Below are 27,763 nucleotides of genomic sequence, written 5' to 3'. Positions count from 1 at the left end.
CTCTGACAAGAATTCAGACTACTACGACCTGGGCACTGCAGACTCTGGCACTACAGTAACCAAGTTTAGCAAGGCTTCCATTGTTCAGAGTAAAAACATTTGCTATTACTCCCTTTCCTCCCCTGCCTTTTTTTCCAGGTGGAGTGGAGGGAGGCACTTCTTGACTCACCTGGCAGAGATCAATGAACCCATGGAAGGATTCAGGAGATCCTTCTTGGGCTGCAGAGATCTCTGTGATGGAAAGAGCAACTTCACCTGAACACCAGAGTCAATCAGTTCGTGATGGGCTCTCTTTGCAAACTGTAGGGATGCTAGCCAAGGACCAGGGACCCAGCAGAGAATATTAATTTAGGTCTTTCAAGAAAATACACAAATAGATAGGCTATTAACATTTACTTTTATTTATAGAAAATTGTAGAACGTATTAAATACAAACCATAGAGAAAAGCAACCAAAGAGGAGGCTTCATTATGATGCCAAAAGGAAGACAGAGAACCAAGCTTACTGGGCTTACAGTTCCTAACTGACTGAAGAATTGACTGTAATCTTTCACTGACAGTTATATACAGTGATTATTATAAACAATGTGTTTTTTTTTAAAAAGAAAATTTGCCATAATATTTTTCCAATCACCCCAAAAAAACAATCAAAGCAACAACTGTTTCCAGGTTAAAATCAGGGTAATAAATACTGATGAAGTTACCTGTAGAATCATGCTAAAATGTTTGCTTGCAGTCACACAAAATAATTAAGCTTACAAAATAGTAAGTTATCTGTGTAAATCAGGATGCTCAATAAGTTGTTAAAAAGTTTCATGCATTTGATAGGGGAAGGCAAAATAAAGCAGAGGCTTAGAAATACAGAAAGGCAATACTGAAAGTATGTGGAAAAACTGAACACATAGTTTATACAGTTAAAGTCAAACACCTGGATGTTGGCTGTCCTCTGGTGGATAATCATATATCCACACAGTCAAGTAGCCCTTTAAGCTGTCACTGGAAGGCTGGTAAGAGAAGAGACTGTACTATGTTTCTGGACAATATCTGTTTCGCTCCTTTCTTAAAGGAATGGAGTAAGGTTTAGCTGTGATTGCCATCCCTTCTGTGCCTTGATAACTTACTAATGCAGGAGATCCTACTGTCCCACTCCCACCGGGGACAGGACAGCCCAGGCTTCCTTATGCTCCTGTTGTCCTCTCACCCCCTTAATTCTATTCTACTCTCTTGAAGGAGAAGATGGTACAACTGTGGCGTGGGTTTAGGAGGGTGATACACAACCATTGAAGATCAGAGGGGTGAGGATCTACTCTACCCCAGCCAAAAGTATCTACACAGATACCTTCCTCTGGTCCATTAAAGAGAAAAGAAGAGTTGGTGTGTGCTAGAAACAAACACTCCAAATCCCATCTATAGATCTTCTCACTTTACTCTTGAGTCTGCTTTCCAGTTGCAGCTTCACAAGTGTGTGGGCTTTATGGCTATTGAGACATGTCAACTATGCAGGCATCGAATGATGTTGTTTCAGAGGTTGACACTTTGGAAGTCAGTCAACCAGCCAATTAAAACAAAAAAGAACAAAAGAACAAACCTGAACACAAAAAAGATAAACCTGAACACAAAACATTAACAGATGTCTCTAATTGTTCTCAGTATAAAGTAATTTTAAATTTATCAGCACCCACAGTATTGCTGTGGAAAAAGAGAAGTGCAATAACACATTCTGGAACATGTGTCAAACGCAGTTAACATTGGTATATACTCTGTGTGTGTGTGGTGTACACACACACTTCTGCTGTAAATACTTGGAATACTTTTGACAACTGTGTCTTTTTTTGGTGCATGTGCCAAAAATGCCATATCTTATTGTGAATACACAGGTTTGAACAAGGAGATCATCATTCTCAATCTTCATAGAATATCAGGGTTGGAAGGAACCTCAGGAGGTCATCTAATCCAACCCCCTCCTCAAAGCAGGACCAATCCCCAGATTTTTGCCCCAGATCCCTAAATGGTCCCCTTGAACTCACAACCCTGGGTTTAGCAGGCCAATGCTCAAACCACTGAGCTATCCGTGTGTAAGACTCTTTTACTAAGTCTCCAGTTTACAAAAACTAGTGACTGTGAATGGAAGCTTCCATCAGTCTAATGCATAGAAGGTAGTATTGTCTTGGGCAATTACTAAACCTGTCTCCTATTGAAATTCAGACAGTCACCTGTTTGCCTGCTAGCCAAGAGTTATCTATTAATGGTGGTGGTCTGCAAAGATTAAGTAATGCGCACACATGGGATTCAGCAAGCTATGAGGTTGGAAACAAAAGGTAAGACTTTTTCAAGTCCTACAATATCCCAATACCTGCCACCAATACAGTTACAATTTGTTCTGGCCATATGTAATATACTAGCACTGTGTGGTGCGATGAGGCCCACAACATAGAATTCTGGTGCAGATTGGAGCTTGGTTATAGTAGTAATGTAAATCCTAATTTTTGCGTTCATGGATTTTTAATAGCCATACTTTCCATTCCATTAAAATAGATAAGATGTCAGAAATATTTTGGGGTTTACTTTACCCCTACAGTCCATCTCCAGTCCATCCCAGGGCTCATCATTGTGTGAAGACAGTGGCAGCAAGCATCAAAGGGTACCACGTTAAATGTTTGTAAGTTAGCGTATCATAGGACATGAAATAAAAAAAATTCTAGTTAAGTACAGTGTGTTGAATCTCTCTTACTATGGATGATTGGGACATTCAGCATGCACTGTATATTGAAAACAGCTTAATTCTCTTGAAATGTCCTTGCAGGTTGGGAGAGCATCCTTCTCTGTTCTGGAATCTTTAAATGATACCTCTGTTTGCTCTGAATCAAAGACTAAAAGTAAGGACATTGTATCCAATTCTCCTCATCATAACACCAGTGTAAATCTGGAACAACTTAATTAACTTGTTTGGAGTTACACTGTTGTAAATCCAGAATAATTCCAACTAAGTCAACTGAGCTATTCCAGATTTACACCAGGATAACCAGAAGCAGAATATAGCCTCCAGTTTTTTTACTCTGGGTTAAAATGTTGCTTACATGTGCACTCTGACAAATTTGACCACTGGTTTTAAATTGGCAAAATAGATGGAATTCACGCATCTTGAATCTTCCTACTTAATCTTAATTTTTAATTCAAACTAGTGACAACTATGAATAATTTAAATGAAAGCCAGAAACCTCTCAAATAATTTTTTTTATGACACACACAGTTTGCGTTCATCAAGTGTAAAATCGAGGCAATTTTCAAAGTTGCATTTACAACCTCAGTGACAAGAACAGCATTTTTGAGGTAGCTAAGGTCAAACAGCAACCCGCAGCACAAGCAAAAAATACATAAGTGCTCACACACTTTGGAAGCTCATTCTTTGGAGACAATGTTATCATGCGCACAGGAGTGTGTTTTAGAGAGGCACATATTATAAAGGGGGTGGAGTCTGAGGGCAGTGACAAGCTGACATAAGGGGTGCCTCTCAAGAGAGAAGCTTACAGAGAGTGGTGTTACATAAAACTGTAAAATTGTGTCAAACACACACACACGCGGTATAATATTTTCATCAAGTATTCCACAAGGGTACAGCTCGCATGACTTCCGTAGAGTGTGGAGGGGACCCTGGTGACATCTGTTTTTAAACAGGTCAAAGGAAAAAAGAAAATGAATCCAGTCTGAAGTGATTAGGTCTCTGTTGTGTAGTTGTTGTATGACAGGGAAGGCAGTGAGGAAAAGTTATTATTCCACTGTCTCCCGCCGGGACCTGGTTGCGTCATTGCCTGCTCTTTATATTTACTCAGAAGAATTTTGGCTTCTTGCTCATCCTGCAAAGAATTTTCTCCATATTCTTCCTTCAGCCACTGCCTGAACTGGGAAGTTAAACATAGTAGATATGCTAATTATTAACACAAACCAGATGCAGAAATAATACTCCTCTTACACCACAGTATCTTTAATAGTAAATATCAACAACTTTTCAAGATTAAAGGAGTCAAAATAATTTCTAAATCACATCGTTTAAACCTTTTACAGTCTAACCCTGATTCTCTAAAGAAGAGTGCCCCAAATACTGCACTTTGTGGCTTTGAAACAGCAAAGCACTTAAACACGTGTGACTAAGCATAGTTATCGTCCCATTGAAGTCAATGGGACCACTCATACGCTTAAAATGTTACACACATACATAAGTCTTTGCTGACTTGGGCTCTAAATTTGGAATCAGGTACTCCAACAGCACATGCCTGTCCACAAATTCAAGCACACTTTGGGTGGAAGAACTAGCAGAGTAATGGCCATTTTTTCCAATTTAAATGCCACGTGGCACAAAGGTAAATTATGGAACTATTCACATTCATAGTGTCCTTGTCCAGAATGAAGTGTCAGAGGTGGTTTTGGAATAAATGAAACTGATAGTATTCACCCAAGAGTTCTGAAGGAACTCAGATATGAAGTTGCAGAACTACTAACTGAGGTATGTAACCTATTGCTTAAATCAGCCTCTGTACCAGATTACTGGAGGACAGCTAATGTAACAATTTTCAAGAAAGGCTCCAGAGACGATCCTGGCAATTAGAGGCCAGTAAGCCTAGTTTCATTACCAGACAAATTGCTTGAAACTATAGTAAAGAACAGAATTATCAGACACAAACATGAACACAGCATATTTGGGAAGAGTCAACATGGTTTTTGAAAAGGGAAATCATGCCTCACCAATCTAAGAATTCTTTGAGGCTGTCAACAAACATGCGGACAAAGATGAACCAGTTAATGTAGTGTACTTGGACTTTCAGAAAACCTTTGACAAGATCCCACACCAAAGGCTCTTAAACATTGTAAGCAGTCATGTGATAAGAAAGAAGGTCCTATAATGGATCAGTAACTGGTTAAAAGATAAGAAACAAAGGGTAGGAATAAGTGGTCAGTTTTCGCAGTGGAGAGAGGCAAATAGCAGAGTTCCCCAAGAATCTGTACTCGCATCAGTACTGTTCAACATATTCATAAATGATCTGGAAAAAAGGGGCAAACAGTGAGGTGGCAAAGTTTGCAGATTATACAAAATGACTCAAGATAGTTAGGTCCAAAGCTGACTGCGAAGAGTTACCAAGAGATCTCACTAAACTGGTTGACTGGGCAACAAAATGGCAAATGAAATTCAATGTTGATAAATAAAAAATAATTCACACTGGAAAACAATCACAACTATACCTACAAAATGATGGGGTCTAATCTAGCTGTTACCACTCAAGGAAAAGTTTAGAGTTTGTGTGGATAGTTCTCTGAAAACATCTGCTCAATGTGCAGCAGCCGTCAAAAAAACTATGATGAAAAGTTAGAATGTTAGGAACCATAAGGAAAAGGATAGAAAATAGTACACAAAACATCATAATGCCACTATATACATCCATTGTACACCCACACCTTAAACACTGGGTACAGTTCTGGTCGCCTCATCTCAAAAAGGATGTATTAGAACTGGAAAAAGTACAGAGAAGGGCAACAAAAATGATCAGGGTATGGAACAGCTTCCATATGAGGAGAAATTAAAAAGACTGGGACTGCTCAGCTTGGAAAAGAGACGATTAAGGGGGCCTATGATAGAGGTCTATAAAATCATGAATGGTGTGGAGAAAGTGAATAAGGAAGTGTTATTTACCCCTTTATAACACAAGAACAAGGGGTCACCCAAGGAAATTAATAGGCAGCAGGTTTAAAGCAAACATAAGAAAGTACTTCTTTACACACACGATATACTGATTGCCGGGGATGCTCTGAAGGCCAAAAGTATAACTGGTTAAAAAAAAAGAATTAGATAAGTCCATGGAGGATAGGTCCATCAAAGGCTATTGCCAAGATGGTCAGGGACACAACCCCATATTCTGGGTGTCCCCAAACCTCTGACCTGCCAGAAGCTGGGAGCGGATGACCGGGGATGCATCACTTGATGATTGTCTGTTCTGTTCATTCCCTCTGGGGCACCTGGCATTGGCCACCATCGGAAGACAGGATACTGGGCTAGATGGACCATTGGTCTGACCAAGTATGACCGTTCTTATGTTCTTGTTTCAACACACCAGTGCTCAGGGGTGTAGTATATAGGCTGTTTAATATATACCTGGAAGTGCATTACTGTGCTTTTAAAATGTTTTAGCTGGATGCAGGGAGAAGAGAAGGAAAACTTTTAAATGTTTAACATTTTATAAAATATGCATCTGCCCCCCCCCAAAAAAAGATTCCATTGCAGTCTCAGATACAATGTGTGATACAACTACAGCCTCAGACCCTGATCCTGCAAAGATTTATGCCTGTGATTAGTTTGATGTTGATGGGGCTACTCACATGTGTCAAGTTAAGTATGTGCAAAAGTCCTTGTGGGATTAGGGGCTAAACCAGGCATTTTAAGCATTCAACATTTTACCTAAGGCCAGTTCCTCAGCAGGTACAAGTCAGCATTGCTCCAGTGACTTCAATGGAGGTATGTCAATTTACAACCAGCTGATGACCTGGCCTATAATCTCTTGCTGTATCAAATAAGCACATTACAAATGTGTGCAAATTCTTTAACCTGCCTCTCCTTCTTCCTGCCTTGACTCTTCTCCCACTTACCTAATCTGGCAGTGAAGCCTCAATGCAGAAGCAATTACAATAGCTCCTACTCTGCTCAGCTGTTTGGGGGTGGGTGAATGGGGGCTTCAAAAAATAAGTGGCTCCCGCTCTTTCTTCTTGCTTTTGTAGCTCCACTACTGTCAATCATCTGAGGAAAGCAAGGCTGGCAGGCAGCACCTTCCCTCTCCAAGCCCTGCTATCACTTATTAGCTATGAATGCAAAACTATTTTAGGTCACATGACTCTTTCTTAGTCAACTGTGTAGTGTTTGGCAAGTTTAGGAAGGGTATGAAATATATTAGAGTGGAGATATCCATTCAGTTAGTAACTATATGGGGATCGAGCCTGTAAGGAACTAGGCAATTGCGCTCTGACCCAGCAAAGCACTTAAACACAGACTCAGAAGCATGCAAATAGGCGTAAAGGTTTAATGGGATTGCTCACATTCTTAAAAGTTGAGCACATGCTTAAGTGCTTTGTTGGATCAGGACCCTAGTGCTCAGCCTCTTGCAGGATCAAACACATACAGAATAAGCAAAATATATTTATACTGAGGTCATATCAAAGATGAGACCTTAACATAAGAACATAACATAAGAATGGCCCTACTGGGTCAGACCAAAGGTCCATCTAGCCCAGTATCCTGTCTTCCGACAGTGGCCAATGCCAGGTGCCCCAGAGAGAATGAACAGAACAGGTAATCATCAAGTGATCCATCCCCTGTTGCTCATTTCCAGCTTCTGGCAAGCAGAGGCTAGGAACACCATTCCGGTCCTTAATGCACATCTAAGGGACATTTTTCAATGACACACAACATGTTATGATCGTCAATGCCTAAAAGCCTAGAAGATCAAATCTAATGGATCAAATGTCCTGAAACCCCAATATACTTTGTACAGAGCTACCGTGGACAAGTGGTGCTGTAATTAAAAACTCCGGACCAGATCCTCAGCTGGTATAAATTGGCAAAGCTCCATTGAAATCCATAGAAGTACCCTGATTCACGCCTGCTGAGGATCTGGTCCCCAAAGTTGTGATTGAGAGATACAATAGCTTGCTACAACCTATGTCCACAGGTGAGCATTTCTTTTTGTAGACTAGTGCCTTCCTTTCAGTGAAGAAACTGCTGCATCCTTCCATTGTGACATGAAAAAAAAAAAGACGTTACTCTCTTCTCAAAGTTATTTGCATATACAATGACAATTAGGGTTATTAGCTCAGTCCAATTAGATCTGAAATGACTGTAAACCTTCATATAAGGGAGAAAGGAGACCAGTCTGGAAAGTCCCTTTATATTGTATCTTAAAACGTCAGTTACCCACCCATTAATATCAGTTCTGAATGATTCAGGAAATACTCAGTTAAATATTTTCAAAAAACAAATATTTACAGTTGAAAACTGCATTCCTGAAATGCCACAATAATTTCTCAGCTCTCTGCTGCAAGAAATCCTGGAAGAAAAATGAAACCAACCTCCCCACATCATTTACTTTCTTTTAAAAGAGTGAGTTGAGAAAGTAGAGAAGACAGAAAACGTGCTGAGCAATGTAAAATGGAGTTATGGTCAGAAAAGCGATTATGTAAAAACAGTACCTCCTTAATCAACAGACCTGTTCCCGGAGTGTGTTCAGCTGTATTTGTTTATGTTATTGACAAAAACAGGTTATTACTATTTTTCTAAACCCCCATTAGCCCTGCAGAACCAACCCAGCTCAAGAAGAAGGAGCTGGATTCCATTCTGGTTCATGCATCATCCCGACAATTGTTAGTTAAGTTCCAGTTGTACAAAACGTGTTACTGGTGATGATGCATAAGCCAGGACAAGAACCCAGCTTGACTTTCAGATCTCAGGTTTTGTTTACAACATTGTTACTTTGAAAAGCTATTTTTTCTTTCTTTAACATCCTAGGTAGATGTGAAAAAACAATTTTTACATTAGCATCGCTTGTACATTTGTATTATTGCCGCATTCTGGGCCATTTATCTTCTAATCTTTAACCTTCTAAAGTTATGATAAGTCCAAAACTTTGTGTCTTAAGAAAACAAATTGGTCAACAAAAAAATCACTTACATGGTCAGCATCACTTTTTTCAAACTCCTGTAGCTGCCTTTGGAAGCCCATGTTCGGATTGGCACAGGATCTTGATGCTCGTACAATAGACAATGCATCTTCCCAGCCAAAGTCTGTGATTGTCATGATGTAAGCAACTACCAAAGTTACGCTCCTGGAGACTCCAGCCAGACTGCAGCAGAAATGAGACAAAATAGATACAAAATATGAAGTCTTAAAATAAATATGCTCATTATCTCATATAGCATCATAAATTTACACAGCACTTTACAGAGTAAAATATATTACCTAAACTAAGGAGTTTAAAGTAATGAGCACATTGTGGTGGCTGTTCCTATAGAACTATTGAGATATCTTTATGTTGTCTATGTACTGGACCTTAAAATGTAAAGGAGTGAATCTTGATTATCACTGCAAAAGTTTTTCTCTTAATTAGCCTCTTAGAGTTAGTAGGGCAACTCCCACCTTTTCATGTTCTGTATGTATATATATCTCCTCACTATATGTTCCATTCTATGCATTCGATGAAGTCTCTAAGCTGCCACAAGTACTCCTGTTCTTTTTGTGGATATAGACTAACACGGCTGCTACTCTGAAACCTGCATGCAGTATGGGCACCCCAAGAGAGGAGCTGTACTGAAATTCAGTTCAGATGAGAGATTTTTTAAACAAAGAACAAATACAAAGCCTCCATGAGAAAGCGTGAGAACAATTTTGTATTGTTGTTTTTCTTAAACTAGATATGAGTTATCCAGACATAAAAATAAAACACACACCCCCCATACAGAATAGGGTCTTGAAATAAGAAGGTAGCCTTTTCAAGCACATACAGAGCTCTAATTTTAATGAGATTGGGTTTTAATTCATTAAACCTTCAGACTGAGTTGAACAATTAGAGCACAGGACTCAGAGTTCTCAGTTCTACTTCTGGGTCTGCCACGGACATGCCATGAGACTTTATTTCTCAGTGCCTCAGTTTCACCATCTGTGACACTGGGAGAATGACAAACCTATCACTGTCAAGTGGTTTGACAGCTCTGGATGAAAAGTGGTGTTATTACTATAGATAAAGAACACATTTGAGTGACAGTTGTAGATTTGCTCACTTAGCACTTAACACTTTCAAAGAATATAAATGATAAAGCACAATATCAGAAAACTGTCTCAGAACACCCTCATGAAGTAAGTCAATAACCCCATTTTAAATATAAAGAGAGTGAGGTGCAGAGAGGTTACTCGACTTGTTCAAAGCTACACAATGAGCCAATGGCAGAACAGGATTAGAATGCTGGAGTTCCTACCTCCAAGCCCAGTGCTCAAAGTCCTAGACCTGACTAACTAGCATTTCAGAACCTATATCTAGACATTGCAGCAATGAACAAGGACCACAAGCAATGACAGTAAGAAAAACCACGATGGGCTTTCCTTGTCTCTGTTCCAACTCTTTGAAGGCAGTTAATGTCTCAGGACTCCCTCTCTAATCAGTAATCTGCTCGAAACAGCTGTGATACTTGAATGCTTCAGTGAAGCTTAAAATATCTGTTTCTGTTGAGAGGAAAATTTCCAGCAGCCATAAAGCAGAAAAAAAATAGTTGTAACAGGAACTGATAACATTATTAGGATTATAGGAACTGCATGTGAGAGAAGAAAATGGTGACTAGCATTAATCAGAAAAATAGATGATGCAACTCTATTGGTAAAATATAACACAGGGAACAGATAGTCCCAAGGTCCGAGTGGGAGACTGGAGTCAGCAGCTCTGGATTTCACTCCTGGCTCTGCCACTGACACATTGTGCACTACGGCAGCCAGTTAACCTCTCTGTGCCTCAATATCCACAGTGAAGCAAGGCTTAACGAGCGTTTTTAATTTTGACGGGGGATCCTCAGATGTCAGGTGCTATATAAGTGCAAAAGTATTATTATTAAAAAAGAAAGAGAAGGGTGGACAACGCTAATTTATTACTAACTTTAAAAGAGACAACAAAATGGAGGGGGAAAAATTAAGAATATTCTTAAACAATTGACATACGTACCAGTGAACAAGACAGCCCTCACCTCTAAGTCGGCACTCATGGATAAACTTGATGCTCTCTTTGAAATGTCTTGTCCTGAAAACAGAACCAAGAGGGAAAAACAAAGCACTTGGCTTTAGTAAAATCATGACTAAGGGAGAAAAAAAAAACTGAGGAAAAAGATTTTAAAAGCCACTTAATATTGTTCCCAGAATACAGTACATTAAAAAGGCAACCAACAGATACTACACAGTTGCCTTCATTAGTCCTTATTTTAAATATGAATGGAAACTTTGGTATCTCAGGCCCCACTCTTACAGTCACCGTTGACAAATATTTCTGCTGATGACTGACAAATCTCCCTCCCTTCCTCCCGGCGAGCAACTATGTTCGTTTGTCTTTCTGACATTTGCTTGTGGCGGTCCTGCCATCAACTGAAACTTAGCACGGCCAAAACAGAGCTCCTGATTTTTTTTTCATAAAGACCTCCCTTCCCTCCTCTTTCTCTGTCACAGCAGATATCACAACGACCCGAGCTCATCCAGTTCACGTCGAAATCTTGCCACTTCTTCCTGCACAATATTTCCAAGATCCACCTTTTCTCTCTGATCACACTGACAAAAGTCTTGTTCAGCCCTTGATCACTTCACACTTTGACTACTGTAGTCTCCTCTTCTCTGGCTTTGACAACTCCAAACTCCATCCTCCCCCAACTCAAATCCTTCCAAAATGCTGTTAAGATCTTCATTCTTGGCTCATTACTCCACCTACAGCAATCGACTCAAGACTCTCTCCACTGGTTCCCTCTCTTCCACTGCATGAAATACAAACTTCTCCATACTTTCAAAGCCCTCCACAGTGTAGCCCCACCACCACCAAGAACTTGCACACATCCTATTACAATTTATTTCCCGGTCTTTCAGGCCTCCAGTCCCAGCCTACTTGTTTGGCTCATCCACTCATTATGTCGGGAAGTTCTTTAGTGTAGGTGGTCATTTTTATATGCTTGTACTGCACCTAGCATAATGTGGCCCAACCTCGTTGTGGCCATTAGGCACTACTGCAATATAAATGTTTCATAAGAAAAATCAGTTACTTACCTGTACAGTCCCTGTTCAAGATGAGTTGTGCACATGTACATTCCACTGTAGGTGGATGTGCACCCAACACACTCCAGCTGGAGACTTCTACCAGCCATACCAGCAGGCAGCACATGCGCCCCTGCTATCCTCATGCACCAAACCAAGGGTATAAAGGGGTGCGATCGCCATCTCCTTCTCCCTTTCTTTGCACTGCTGGTAAGCAAAACTCAAAGTAGCGAGGAAGGTGGGAGAGTCGAAGAATCTCGCAGCACATCTCAAAGAACAACAGTTACTGTACAGATAAGTAACCATTTTTTCCCTCTGTGGAGCGATTGTGCACACACACATTCCACTGTAGGTGATTCACCAGCAGTTTCCTTGCAGCTGGTGGATATCAGATGACTTGAAGAGAGACCGCAACACCAACTGGCTGAAGTTGGTGTCCTCTCATGAACCTTGAGTAACAGTATCTGGCCACAGATGACCACATTGCTGCTTTGCAAATGGCTGCTATAAGGAACGTTACTCAAGAAGGCTGACAAAATGGAAGGAACCCTCGTGGAGTGGGCTCCTTTCCTTTGCAGAGAGACGTTTGCCAGATCATAGCAAAGCTCAGTACAATCTGAAATTCAGCATGAAATATGCTGGGCTGTGACAGGTTGCCCTTTAACCCTGTCAGCATAGGCAACAAACAGTCTAGCAGTGCAGTGTAGTGCAGGTAAAATGTCAAAGCCCTCCCAATCATCCCATCGTTTTCACTGACAGCAGAAGCAGGGAAGTTGTTGCCAAAGGTTCAAAGAGGGGTCTCACCAAATGGGACAATATTAAAATTCAGGTCTCATGAAGGTACTGGTTCAGACTCTGGAGGGTATACATGGATAAGAACCCTTAAAAATATGGGTACCAGGGGATTGAAAACCTGTCCACTTGTGGGCATACTGCAGAAATTGCTGATCAGCAGAGAGCTGAGAGACCAGAGGATTTCAGATGCAGTAACATAGTCTGATATAAATATGTCTAATCTCTGTGTTATCAGGAGATAATTGATGTGATTCCGCCCAGACTGAAAACCTTTTCCATTTTGCTTCATACAAGGCTCTTGTGGAATCCTTTCTGCTGTTCACCAGAACAGCTTGGACTTCTCAGGAGCAGACTTTCCCCTCACTGACCAACCAGAGATCAACACCACTTAGGTGAAGATATTGTCGGTTAGGGTGCAGTGACTTGCCTTGGTTTTGAGACAAGAAATTCTCAAGCAGAGATAGGTGGCCGGATGGAGAGTTGCTGTAGGTCCATGTGTTAGTACTGCCTTGGCCAGGCAAGTGCTGTGAGGATTAAGGTTCTTTGTCTCTTAGTTTCCTTATCATCCTTGGAATCAGAGGGACTGGAGAAAACATGGGGACCAGATGTCCCAAACACGGGAAAAATAAAGACATTAATAATAGAACCTGGGCTGTGACATGCCTAGAACAGAACCTCCTGCCGTTATTGTTCAGGTTTGTTACAAAGAGGTCTATTATTGGATAACCCCACTAATGGAAGTTCTGCTGCAGAATAGCCTTTTTATGGACCACTTGTGATGATCTGTGAGGTATCTGCTGATGGAATCTGCAATACAGAGTTCCTCACTCCTGAGAAGTGAAAGGCATTTAGTGAGATATTGGTCTTTATACAGAAGTTCTGCTTCCTGGCATAGCTGAGACAAACTTGCATCTCCCTGCTTGTTCAGATACAACACAGCAGTGATGTTGTTGGTAAGATCTTGAACCACCTGATGGTGGTAACGAACATCTCACAGTCCCAAAGAATAGCTCAAAGTTCCAGCATATTTATATGGAATGAAAGTTCCTTAGATGTCCAAAGTGCTTGAGCCTGAAGTTGACCCAGATAGGCCCCTCAATCCCTGGTGGACGCATCTATTACAAAAGTCATAGTTGGTTCTGGTGGAAGGAATGGAACCCCTTTGCCTACATTCTGAGGTGTTAACAGGGGCTGAAACTCTTGGGCAGATACACAAAGCAGCATATCCAGAAAATGTTTGCTGGATGATATGCTGAGTGAAGCCAGGTCTACACACATTTGAGGTAAAGTCTGGCATGCTGAATCCACTTACGTGCACAAGGCCATGTGACCCAGCAACTCTAGACATGAATTCACTGTGGTCCTCAGGTTGGAATTGAGGATCTCAGACAAAGGCCATGGACTGGAACTTGTTTGTCAGGAAGTAAGCAATGGGAATTGTGGCATCAAGATCTACCCATATGAAATGTACTTGCTGCACTGCTTGTAATGTGGATTCCTCTACATTCAGTTTTCGAACTAGACAAAAGAACAGATGTCTGATGACAAGAATGCTTTTTTGATTATGAGATCCTGACCAAACCTACTGTCCAGGTAGGGAAATATTTTAACTCCTAAACGGTGCAGGTGAGCTGCTGCTACCATCATACACTTGATAAATACCCTTAGGCCAAGGATAGGCTGGCGGGCAGCACAGTGTATGGGCAGTGCATGTTGTTTTCCATGAATCAAAGATACTTTCTGTGGCCAAGATATATTGCCATGTGAAAATACGCATCCTGCAGGTCAAGGGCAGCATATCCCTCTCTTAAAGATTGGTAATAGATGTCAAGTTGACTGTCTTTTTGATAAAATGGTTTGGCTTTCTTAAATCCAGAATGGGCCGAAGGCGACCTCTCTTTTTAGGAATCAGAAAGTAGCAGAAATAGAAATCTTGCCCTCTGTGTTGATAAGGAATTTCCTCTCTTGCCCCCAATTCCAATAGAAACTGTATTTCTTGATGTAAAACAACCTCATGAGATGGGTCCCTGAAAAGGGACAAGGAAGGCAGGTTGTGGAAAGAGAGGGACATGAACTGGATAATGTATCCTCCTCTTACTGTGCTGAGCACCTATTTGTCCAATGTAATCTCCATCCATGCACTATAAAAGAGAGACAGCATTTCCAAAATGGAGGGTCTGGATGTAGTAGATGAAACACGGTCAGCATGCAGTCATCCATCGAGATATCAAAATGACTGTTTCAAAAGTGAACAAAGTCTTGTGAGAGGAACCTGTGATGCCAATGCAGGGCCGCCCAGAGGATTCCGGGGGCCCGGGGTCATCGGCGGCGGGGGGCCCTTCCGTTCCGGGACCCGCCGCCGAAGTGCCCCGAAGACCCGCGGCGGGGCCCCCCGCCGCCGAATTACTGACGAAGCGGGACCCGCCGCCGAAGTGCAACCCGGTCTTCAGCGGTAATTCGGCGGAGGGGAGCCCCGCCGCGGGTCTTCGGGGCACTTTGGCGGCGGGTCCCAGAACGGAAGGGCCCCCCGCCGCCGAATTACCACCGAAGACCGGGCTGCGCTTCAGCGGCGGGTCCCGCTCCGTCTTCGGGGGTAATTCGCCAGCGGGGGGTCCTTCCGCCCCGGAGCGGACGGACCACCCGCCGGCGAAGACCAGGAGCAGCAGAAGCTCCTGCGCCTGGCCGCACAAGAGTTTGCCGGGCACCCAGGAGCGAGTGAGGGACCCCGTTTCAGGGGCCCCGAAAAACTCTGGTGGGAGCCCCCGTGGGGTTCGGGGCCTGGGGCAAATTGCCCCTCTTGCCCCCCCCTCTGGGCGGCCCTGTGCCAATGGGGGACATCTAAGCGGCTTAGATCTCCTTCTAGAGACATCCTGAGATCTCTGCTGGTAGTAAGTTCTGTACTGTGTTTTGGGCCTCAAACTGCTTCCTCTTTTAGTTATTGGGGTATAAACACCCAACAAACAAAGCGATGGACAAGAATCTTTCAACATGTGCATGGTGTCATCAGTTTTCTGAGAAAACAGTTTAGCACCTTCAAATGGTAGATCATCTATTGCATTTTTAATTGTTTAGGAATGCCAGAGACCTGCAACCAAAAAGAGTTTCTCATTGAGATGGCTGTCCCCATCAAACATGATGCGGGATCTGATACGCTGATAGCAGCTTGGACAGACATTCAAGCAGTGAGATGACTTTGAAGACAGTGACCAAAAACTGATCCCTATATTCTTCAGGCAGTTTGTCCAAAAAAATAAATAAATTTGAAATTTCTGAGCAGTTTATAAAGGTGCATTTGGACAAAAATGCCGGGTAATTTGACACCCTTATCTGAAGGTTTGTGGTAATATAAGCCTTTTTGCTATATAGGTCCAGTCTCTTACACTCCCTTATCCTTCAGGGTAGCCTGAGGGTGAGACTGCCTCAAATGTTCTTTTGTTTCTGTCGCCACTAATGAGTCTAGGATGGGGTCAGTGAAGAAATACACAAATTCTTGCTGGAGAACCTGATACCATCTGTCCATTCATTTGGCAGTAGGTGGAATAGAGACCAACGTCTGCCAAAGGATCTTTGCAGGTTCAAGCAAGGCTTAATTAATGGGATGGGCAACCCTTCTCAAAATGGGAGTTTGTACAGATGTAGCTACCCTCCTAAGGAGGTCTTGAAAACCTTTAAAGTCCTCAGGAGGTGGTAATGTTTACTCTGGGGCGATGGACTCCTCTGGGGAAGAGGAAGACATATGTGGGGGAAATATTCAGGGGTTCCTCTAGTTTCCTCTTCCTCTCTGGGTTCCAAAAAGGAGGGAGAGGTTGTAGATTAGGAGGAGGCTCTTCTCTGGTTGCTATAGGTTCTGGAGAAGCTGACTTTCTCTGGGACTGAGTGGCTGACAGGGGGCATAAATGCTCTTGGACCAGTCCAAGAGGTCCCATAAGGCCAAGTAGAGCAGTCACTCCTCTGACATGGTACCCACCAACATGAATATCTTTATACTATTGTTCCTTGCTCTGGGTATTCCTAGAGCTTGATCTGTATGGTGACCTGAAAGACCTTGATGGAGATATGGGTCTATCATGGTCAGAATCTGAAGAGAAGGAAATACAACTCTCCTCAGTGAATGGTGGAGCAGTCCCATTAGACATCCGTGGAGGTCTTGACACCTGCAACACACATGCTACCCCAATGGTACCAACAGTGATGTATCTGATGGAAGCAGATGAGGCAGACAGAAGGCAGACAGGTGAGAAGGCGACACTGACAGTGCTGATGGAGCTGACGCAGACTGTATCAATGAAGCAGATGGAACTGCCGGTGCCATAGTGATAATTGCTGCTGGTGATGTAGTGGAGGCCATTAAGTTTGGAGCTGGATGACACAAAAGGGAGAGTCCAGGAGAGGGAGACAAAAGATATTTTGCCACAAAGAAAGCCTGAAACGTCAACGGCACCAATAGCAGAAATGAGTTATCAGCCACTATCACTGGAGGTGCCGGATGTGATGACCCAGGGTCAAAGCCCTCTTTAGTAGAGGTGAAGACACTGGTCTCAATGGCTCTGTTAGAGCTGGCGCCAATGGTGTCCCTTTGCATGGGTGCCGGTGAGTGCTCGTGCTGGAGACCAGACCTTGACTCAGCACCAAAGGACTTATTTCGGCACTTTTTTGCGAGGCAAAAAGTGATACCTTGGGGGTTTGTCAGCCTCTGAAGACAAAGATGGTTTTCAGTGCTTCAAGGAGACAGAAGGAGAAGATGATGAGTGATGCTTCTCACCAGATTTTGGCTTAAAGGCTGAGGCAGCTGGAGCGGCAACCTCATGGACAAAATCTCCATCCTCTTGAGGTCAGTGTTCGGGTCGGACGAGGGCCACATGACCATCTTAAGGAGATGCACTCTAAGGGAAAAATCCCTTTGTTTCTTCATTCTTATCAAGAAATAGGATCTTTGTCCCTTACACGTCCCTTGCCCAAGCAGACTAGGCAACTTTTGTGCTTATTGCTAACTAACTGTGCACAAGAGTTTTTGCTTTTCAAAAGCTGTCTAAGAGCGAGAGGGATCTCCAACTCTCGCCATGGGTGGCAAGAAGGAATTGAGAGGGAGGCAGCCACTATGCCACTTTATCCCCTTGGCTCAGCACCCAAGGAGAGCAAGCCAGCATGCCTGCTGATAAAAGTCTATGATTTGAGTGCATTGGGTGCACATACACCTACAGTGGAACATATATGTGCACAATCACTTAGAGGAGAGCACTGAAATATTATCAGCAATAGTATATGCATATGGGACAGATCCTGCAAGGACAAGGAGTTGCAGACCTGTTGGTAAATATGAAGCTGAAAGCAGGATCACCCAATACCCATGAAACGTTTATTGTATATTCAAAATGTTGCCCCCCCTCTGGATAAATATTAGCCCACAAAAAGAAAGAAAGAGAAACCTCAGCCAAGCCCATACAAAAATCAGGAATGCCAGAGAAAGGGAGCTTCCCTTTCCACTCAAGAGGGCAGCTGTTGAAGCAGAGAACAAACTTAGTACTCCAAGAGACCATCGGGCAGAAGCATGTAATGGACTTCAATACCAGAGAATTACTGTCTTGTCTACACGTGGACTTGTACTGGTTTACCTTACAGTGTGATTTTAAACCGGTGTAGTTAAACTGGTGCAAAAGGCCATGTGAATACCTATTCAGGTTTAAACCAGGTTTATTTTGGCTTATCTTAAATCACTTTAGTACGTGGTTAAATCAAACCAAAATAAGAACGAAAATAAAAAAATTGACTATGCATGGGTTTGCATTAGCTTGGTTACATTGGTGTGAGTTTGAGAGTTAGACATGGCCTTGGTACAATCCCCCAGATCAGAACAGTGAAAATGCCGAGATAATACTTCTGCAAAATCTACCAGATTAACAAGAATGGGAGGGATTTTACTGACCCAATGGAAATGGGTTGAACTGCACACCGGTATATCGTTTGGGGAATTAGTATCTTGCTAGACATCCAGCCTGCCTGAGGGTCAACTAAATGATTAATTCATGGAGTAGTTCATTCAGAATCATACAAGACACTCTATGTGACTCACTCTTCTGTAATGCACAGGGATTAGTTCAGGAGAAACAATGAGGAAGAAAGTATTGGAGAAGATAACTGAAGCGGCACTCTTCTCTCCTACCCCCTTAACTTGCAGGTACTCTAGAAAGAAGAATCCACAATGAGAGGAAAACTGTGTCACCAACGCCGCTACTAGCTCTTCCTCTGCCTGCGCCTGTGGGGGCTTTCAACAGACAAGCATCCTAACCCTGGAGTTTTTCACCCACACCCTGGTCTAGACTTGCTGTGAATACAGCCTGCATGTCCCCACCAATGAAAGCCAGGCAGGGGGAACCATCCAGCATGAGAGGTGTGTATCCCTCAGAAAGCAGGTCAGAGAGCTGCAGGAGGAAGTGGCTCATCTGTGTAGCATCCAGGAGCCCAAGGACTTCATCAACAGGATGCACATGAAACATCTGGGATGGAGGATGGGAGCCAGCCATAGATTACAGCAGTACCAGAGGGGGAAGGAGAACCAGCTGCTCTACGGGGAGGAGACTGGCTGCTGGCCACTTCAGGTAGTAGACAGTGCTCCAGCCTGTGGTCAAGAACAAATATGCTATATTGGCAACAAGAGGCGAGGAGCAAATTCCAGTGACTGAGGAGAGTCCCGAAGGCTCGGAAGCTCACAGGCACCACACCCAAGATAAGGAGGTGTAGGTCAGGGACTCCCTTCTAAGGGGGATGGAGGCAACTATCTGATAACCTGATGTCCCAGGAAGCGGGCTGCAGTTGCAGTGGCTCACACATCCTTCCAATCACTACCCGATGCTGCTCATCCACGTGTGGCACTCATTCATTACTGCCAGGTATGACCCTGAGCAGATCAGCAGTGATTACAGGACTCTGAAAGCGAGGGTGAAGGAGCCAGGCACTTAGGTTGTGTTCTAGTCCATCCTCCCAGCTGGAGGGTAAGGGCCCAGGCAGAGATACAAGCATCTTGGAAATAAAGGCATCGCTGCGTACATGGTGTTGATAGGAGGGCTTCAGCTTCCTTGACTATGGGATGTGGTTCCTGGACGGAAGAGACAAGGCAACTGGACCACGAATGGAAGAGTATCTTCATGCGCTGACCCACCAACCTAGTGAGGAGGGCTTTAAACTAGGTTCAGAGGAGACAAAAGCAAAAAAGGCAACCTTAACAGAGGGCTAGATGTCGGGGAGGGGGCAGGATGGAAAACAACAATAGGGTCAAAGAAGCAGCAAGAAGGAAATCAGTGGGGGAATCTGCTCAACATATTAGATGTCTGTACACAAACGCAAGGAGCAAGGGGAATGAACAGGAAGAATGGAAGGATTAGTACATAACCTATATTATGATTTAACTGACATCCCAGAGACTTGGTGGGATAAATCTCATGACCAGTATAGATGGGTAGAGCTTGCTCAGGAGGACAGGCAGGGAAAAAAAGGGAGGTGGTGTTGCATTATACATCAAGAATATATACACTTGTTCTGAGGTCCAGAAGGAGGAGAGAGGCAGACCAGCTAAAAGTCTTTGGGTAACAATAAAAGGCTGAAAAAAGGGGTGACATCATGGTAGGACAGGAGTAGGCAAACTTTTTAGTCCGAGAGCACATCTGGTTGGGGAAATTGTATGCAGGGTCATGAATGTGGGGCTGGAGCAGGGGGTTGGGGTACTGGGGGGGGGTGCAGGAAGGGGCTCAGGGCAACAGGTTAAGGTGCAGGAGTGGTGCGGGGCTCAGGGCAGGGGGTGCGCAGTGTGGGAGTGGTGTGGCAGGGGCTCAAGGCAGGGGGTTAGGAGGCTCAGGGTTGGGGTGCAGGAGGGGTTCGGGGTGCAGGCTCCGGCCCTGCACCGCTTACCTCAAGCAGCTCCGGGGTGGCAGCTGCGCGCAGCAGGGCTAAGGCAGGCTCCCTGCCTGCCTTGGCCCCGTGCCGCTCCCAGAAGAGGCCAGCATGTCCAGCAGTGGTTCCTGGGGGTGGGGTGCGGCAGGCAGCTCACCGTGTGCTGCCGTCACTTGCAGGTACCACCCCCGAAGCTCCCATTGGCTGCGGTTCCCCGTTCCCAGCCAATGGGAGCTGCATGGGGCAGTGCCTGCAGGTGAGAGCAGCGCATGGAGCTCTCCACCCCCCTCCCCCAGGGCCACAGGGATATGGTGCTGGCTGCTTCTGGGAGCGGCGCGGGGCCAGGGCAGGCAGGGAGCCTGCCTTAGCCCCACTGCGCCACAGGGCTGGCAATCCCGCAGGCCGGATTGAAAGCCCTGATGGGCTGGATCCAGCCCATGGGCCACAGTTTGCCCTCCCCTGTGGTAGTGGGTCTATTATAGACCATCAGATCAGGATGCCTGAGGACGAGAATTGGAGAAAGGCAAACTAGTACCCATCTTTAAAAGGGGGCAACAAAGAGGACCTGGGCAATTATAGACCAGTCAGCCTAACTTCTATACCTGGAAAGATACTGGAACAAATTATTAAACAAGCCATTTGTAAGCACCTAAGGGATAATAGGGTTATAAGGAACAGCCAGCATGGATTTGTCACAAACAAATACCAAACCAACCTAACTTCCTTCTTTGCCAAGGTTACTGGCAAAGCAGTACTCATGATATAGCTGGACTTCAGTAAGGCTTTTGATGCAGTCCCACATTCTCATAAGCAAACTAGGGAAATGTGGTCTAGATGGAATTACTATAAAGTGTGTATACAACTGGTTGAAAGACCTCACTCAAAGAATAGTTACCAATTACTGTATATACTCGATCAGAAGCCGCTTTGTTTATAAGCCGACCCCCACTCCCCGCCAAGATGGATACGTAAAAATGGAAAATTTTTATGACTCATTCCTAAGCCCACCCTATAATTCAGGGGTCAGCAAACTTTGGCTCCCAGTCCATCAGGATAAGCCGCTGGCGGGCCAAGACGGTTTGTTTACCTCGAGCATTCACAGACACGAAGGTAAACCTAAGTAAACAAAAAGTGTCCTGGCCCACCAACGGCCAGGACAGCAACTGGTGGGGAAATTTTTTTGGGGGAGAGAAGAGAAGCTGGGGGTCAGGGGAGTAACCCATGTGACCAACCCCCATATGACCCCACCCCTAGCCAGGGAACCCCACACTCTCCCCATCCCATCCCTTCCCATCTTAGCTGGGGAGGGCCAGGTGAGGATGTCTCTGGCCTAGCTGGAGCTGCTCCGGCGGGTGGGGCCGGGAGGTGTGGCCGCAGCCTGCTCCGGCGGGTGGAGCCGGGCGGCGTGGCCACAGCCCCAGAGCTGCAGCTGCTTCGGGGAGAGCAGCATGGCCAGAAGTGGAGAGACTCTGATCCCGCCTCTTCCCTTCTGTCTCTGTTGGCTGTGCTGCCTCTCCTTGCTCCCTCTGTTGGGGAGAGGGGCTGTGTCCCACCTCTCCCTCTCTATACCCATTCATAAGCCAACCCCCTTCTCTGATGCTTCCCTTTTTTACTAAAAAAAACTCAGCTTATGAACAAGTATATACGGTATTCTCTTTCAACCTGGAAGGGCATGTATAAGGAGATCCCGCAGGGATCAGTCCTGTGTTTGGAACTATTCAATATCTTTAATGACTTGGATAATGGAGTGAAGAGTACGCTTATACAATCTGTGGATGACACCAAGCTGGGAGGTGATTAGTATTCAAACAAACTTGACAAATTAGAGATTTGATCTGAAATCCATAAAATGAAACTCAATAAAGACAAGTGCAAAGTACTAAACTTAGGAAAGAAAAATCAAATATACAACTATAAAATGGAGAATAACTGGTTAGGTGGCTGGAAAGGAGCTGGGGATTATAGTGGATCACAAATTGAATGTGAGTCAACAATGTGATGCTGTTGCAAAAAGGCTAATATTGTGGGGAGTATTAACAGGAGTTTCTTATGGGAGCTAACAGTCCCACTCTACTCAGCGCTGGTGAGGCCTCAGCTTGAGTACCCTGTCCAATTCTGGACACCACACTTTAGGAAAGATGTGGACAAACTGAATAAAACCCAGATATGAGCAACAAAAATGATAAAAGGTTTAGAAAAAATGGCCTACGAAGAAAGGTTAAACAAAACTGGCTATGTTTAATGTTGAGAAAAGCGGACTGAGGACCTGATAACAGTCTTCAAATATGCTATGAGCTATTATAAAAAAAGACGGTGATCAGTTGTTCTCCATGTCCACTGAAGGTAGCACACGAAGTAATGGGCTTTATCTGCCATTCGAGAGCTCGATTAGATCAGAAGTCCCCAAACTGTGGGATGCGCTCTACGGGGCACAGAGGAACATTCTGGGCGTTGCAGCAGGGCCAGCCATCACGGGAGGCGGGGAGGGAGCAACACCCAGACCTGCTCCGTTCACAGCTCTGCTGCGGTCCCAGCTCCCCCCAGCCTTGGTCCCTTACCGTGGCCCGGCCATGGCTCTGCACACAGCCCTGGCCCTGGCCGCAGCTCTGTTCCTGGCCCCAGACCCACCCCCAGCTGTGGCCCCAGACTCCTCCTGCTTACTCCTGGTCCCACTCCCTCCGCCCCAAAGCCGTGGCCCTGGCTCCAGGAGGGCAGGGACATGGACAGAGGTAAGGGGGGCGTGACCCTGAGCATTTGGAGACTACTAGATTAGATACTAGGAAACACTTTCTAACTATACGGGTAGTTTAGTTCTGGAATAGGCTTACAAGGGAGGTTGTGGAAGCCCCATCATTGGAAGTTTTCAAAGACAGGATGGACAAAACACCTGTTAGGAATGGCCCAGGTTTACTTGGTCCTGCCTCAGCATGCCAAGAGGGATGGATTTGATGACCTCTCAAGCTCCCTTCCAGCCCTACACATATTTCTATGAATGACTTTTTCAGAAGAGGATCTCCTGAGGAATTCTGCAATTCCAGACTTTTTAAATGTGTGTCTATTCTAAAATTTTGACTAGATCTGGTTGGGAAATGTTTCTTCCTTGGGATAAATTATTGACATTTTGTTGAAAAGATGAAAGCTGAAATGTTCTGGTTTTCAGTTATTGAAAACTGAAAGAAAAAAAGAAAAAAGAAAAAAGATACTTTGCACAAACATTTTCATTCAGTCAAGAAAACTATTTGCCATTGAAAAAAAGTTTCGACCAGCCCTAATTTTGCAACCATATGGTGCTTGTGTTTGCTTGCAGGGATATAACCTGTAGGCAGCAGCTGAACCTAACAAATGATTCAGTCACAGTGAACAGACTTTAGTGGCATGCATGGCTTTTTAAAAAGAACTGCACCACAGTTAAGCAGTATTTCTCAAAGATCTAACTACTTAGGGTCAGTGAAAAACTTGATGCTTTTATCTTGATTTTACTTGATCCCCTTTTTACCCCTAGATCTCTGGGAAAATGACATTGGTTGATGTATGCAGTGTAGTTGTAGCTTTGTCGATCCCCGGACAGAGACACAGACAAGGTAGGAAGTTGATCCAATAAAAGATATTACTTCACCCACCTCGTGTCTCTAATACATTGGTGTGTTTTTCCACAGTAGCTCCAAACATCAATACATCTTCTACAATGACCTAACATAAGTTTTTCCCACTTTCTCATGGAACATGCTTTGGGATGAAAAAATATCAAAGGTAAGCGGGTGATGTCTTTCTTGGGGGGAGGGGGCAGTAATTAAGCATGGCTAATAGTGAACTTTTGGTCCAGTTTTGTGAGTCATTTTCCAGATATGACATTCAGTACGCTGAGTCACTGTGTATCAGCCAGTTTACTTGTTAGTGCATCAAATTTAGACATGTGGTAGTGTTCAGCCTTGATTATCTTGTTCAAGTTTCATAGACGTTAGAAGGGAAATCCTAATGCAGTCACACTTGTGGAATTCATTGGCAGTTTGTGGAATCATGGAGCCCTGACTCTGACCAATGGGGCAGTTCACACCTCTTAGAGTTATTGTTTCAAGCAATCTGCCAACTCAACACGATACTGGTTTATGTTCACCCCTAGAATAGCAAATTATTCTATGTTAACAATGAAATGGGAAATCAATATTTACTACAGAAAAGTGTAAGACAAGTGTCCTGATTAACAATCTATTCACTGGACTGACAATTCAGCATAAAGACATTTGATTGTACAACAGCCAACTTTCACACTTCTCTTGCTAACTTAATATTATGAACGGCAGCTTCTTTATAATATCACTGGGCAGATCCCACACAAAGTAAAGCAGTGAACGGCCTCTCCAATCATATTTTAATAAAGACAGTAATTGATACAAATTAGATGAGGGATTTTCCATGTCAGCTCTACACTTCAGTGTTTAGTTGAGCTTTCAGAAATGTGTTAGGGTTGAAAAAAGCATCAGTAGGGAAAGAAATGTAGTGGTATTGTCTCTTCAGCAATCAAACCTGTAATAGTCAAGGACTAAGAACTACCTACACCTTTTGTATGATTCTTTGGCATTTTGCTACTGTAGCACTATCAGACAGACTGGCTGTAATATTAAATCTAAACCAAAAGGAAGCTTCAAGAGGCAACCAGGAAGCCCAATAGGCTCAGGGTGACCATACATCCCATTTTGGCCAGGACAGTCCCTTTTATTAGCCATGATCAGTTTGCAAGAGCAAACAGGACAAATCCCACTTATTTAAAAAAAAAAAAGTGGGTGTGTGGTGAGGAGGAATACAAACAGAGATGACAGCCCTGTGCAAGGGGGAGTCAGGGTTCGAGTGGCCAGTGACAGTCCTGCTGGGGGGGTGAGGGGAGTAGCTCTGGCGAGCAGCTGCGGCCAGCCCCACAGGGGAGGACGACAGCCTTGGGCGAGTGGCTGGGCAGGGAGCGTGCTAATAAAAAAAAGCGGGAATGTGCTAATAAAGTTTGCGGATGAGACAAAGCTGGGAGGTATTGCTAACACAGAGAAGGACCGGGATATCATACAGGAAGATCTGGATGTCCTTGTAAACTGGAGTAATAGTAATAGAATGAAATTTAATAGTGAAAAGTGCAAGGTCATGCATTTAGGGATTAATAACAAGAATTTTAGTTATAAATTGGGGACACATCAGTTGGAAGTAACAGGTTTCTAACCATTAGAGGAATGAAGTTCTGGAACAGCCTTCCAAGGGGAGTAGTGGGGGCAAAAGACATATCTGGCTTTAAGACTAAGCTTGATAAATTTATGGAGGGGATGGTATGATGGGATTGCCAAATTAATTGCCAAAATTAGGCTATTGATCTTTGATTATCAGCTGGTAAGTATGCCCAGTGGTCTGTGATGGGATGTTAGATGGGTTGGGATCTGAGTTACTACAGAGAATTCTTTCCTGGTTGCTGGCTGCTGAGTCTTGCCCACATGCTCAGGGTTTAACTGATCGCCATATCTGGGGTCAGGAAGGAATTTTCCTCCAGGGCAGATTGGCAGAGGCCCTGGAGGTTTTTCGCCTTCCTCTGCAGCATGGGGCACGGGTCACTTTCTGGAGGATTCTCTGCAGCTTGAGGTCTTCAAACCGCAATTTGGGGACTTCGATAACTCAGACATAGGCTAGGGGTTTGTTATAGAAGTGGATGGGTGGGATTCTGTGGCCTGCATTGTGCAGGGGGTCAGACTAGATGATCATAATGGTCCCTTCTGACCTTGAAGTCTATGAGTCTATGAGCTTGGGCCAGCCCCACACGGTGTCTTGTTTTCCCTTTGGGAAATATGGGAACCCTAAATAGGCTAGCATAACTGGGTATTAATTCCCCAGAAACACACGGTACAGAAATAAGGTGGAGTGAGGAAGGGTATATTTAATTTCTACAGAATTAATTTTCGAGTAGCAAGTTCCTTAGGAGAGGGCATTGTCAGGGAAATCAGTGACCAGCAGAAGTTAATGGCGTGAGGCCAAATTCCCACCACGGAGGCCAAACTCACACTAAACTCCTAGGAAATGATCTAGGTCTCAATAATAATTGCTTAATTCAAATTCTAAGCAGGAGCAGAAAATGCTAGTAGAACTGAACCTTCACACAGTTTCAAAGAATGTGAGCATATTCTGTTTTCACTGTTGTATTTTATTGGGAATTGATTTATCTCAGGAACAGGAGAGCCCTTAATATGCTTACTGTAAGTGCATGTATATTATACGTGTTGAAAAAGAAAGTTCAGTGAGGAAAACATAGCTAATGCGAAATTAAGTTAGCTACTCCACAGTCCCAAGATCCATTCTGACCATGCATCAAGCCGCCCCCCTTCGACAAATGCCAGCAGCTGCAGAAAAGCAGTACCACCACCTCAGAAGAACTTTACCTGAAAAACCAGCTGCTGAGTGATACAGACAAGCATCTTATGTGATCCTAGTCAATTTCACTCAACAGCAACCACTAGGTAAAGGCACTTTATATGCAATGCTATTCTTTTCTTCTGCAGCTGTCAGTCTCACTCTGAGAAGGGGAGAGACACAAAGAAGTCACAAAGGGACACATCCCCTCTTTCCCCAGGGCTCCTCCCCACAAACTGATAAACACCCTATACTTTTAAACAGTGTTTGATAAGATCATATTACATTCTTATGACCTGAATAAAACAAGCTTCTTTTGACCTGATGAAGTTTTTACATTAAAAGCAAGTAACATCAGTATTTAAAGACACTGTGCATTATGCTTGAAGTCTTCCATCATATAAAGAAAAGTTGGTTACTCATCAAGTTTTCTTTTAAGTGATCAAATGTATCAATATCAGAAGTAACAAAATTTGTCTGCAACCATCTGATACTGAAGCAAGAACCGTAGATGCTTGCAGCATAACAGAAACAATACTCATGCAAATATCTTATCTTCTTATTAATGCTTTAAGAGACTTGGTACAGTGCCAGAAAGCTAATTGCTTTTGAATGCTATAGGTTGCTTTTCAATATATTTCCTTGATATGCAATGACTAGGGCTGGTTGCATTGCATGTGTAATTAACATTCGCTGGAAATGATGTCCTCTTTCTATTCACTAATTGGTCCAGATTTCTACTAACACAGACGGCAGATTTGCAAACATTTTCACAACTACCCAGTAGGATCTCCAAATACTGAAACACTATTAATGATGACCCAACAAATGTGAATACGGCCTCTGTAATTTCTTAAGTTGCTTTCTTTCTAAAAGAAATGAACCTCCACATTTTTTCCTACCC

At 43.7% G+C, this 27,763-nt stretch overlaps 1 protein-coding gene across 2 annotated transcripts in view; it reads right to left on the bottom strand.

Moving 5' to 3' along the window:
* Nucleotides 1-378: 378 nt before the first annotated feature.
* DUSP22 (dual specificity phosphatase 22) overlaps nt 379-27,763 on the bottom strand; it is a 65,741-nt gene continuing 38,356 nt past the window's right edge. For both annotated transcript variants that reach the window (XM_045007346.1, XM_045007347.1), the window contains exons 5-7: nt 10,739-10,813; nt 8,704-8,875; nt 379-3,898 (exon numbers count right to left, since the gene is read on the bottom strand). In XM_045007346.1, coding sequence (XP_044863281.1) covers nt 3,713-3,898; nt 8,704-8,875; nt 10,739-10,813 — 433 coding nt within the window. In that variant the 3' untranslated portion in view covers nt 379-3,712. The remainder of the gene's footprint in view (nt 3,899-8,703; nt 8,876-10,738; nt 10,814-27,763) is intronic.

Source organism: Mauremys mutica, chromosome 2 (genome assembly GCF_020497125.1).
Source record: "Mauremys mutica isolate MM-2020 ecotype Southern chromosome 2, ASM2049712v1, whole genome shotgun sequence".
NCBI classification, from domain to species: domain Eukaryota; kingdom Metazoa; phylum Chordata; order Testudines; family Geoemydidae; genus Mauremys; species Mauremys mutica.
The sequence above is the reverse complement of the archived record's forward strand: the minus strand, read 5'-3'. Positions and strand labels throughout refer to the sequence as shown.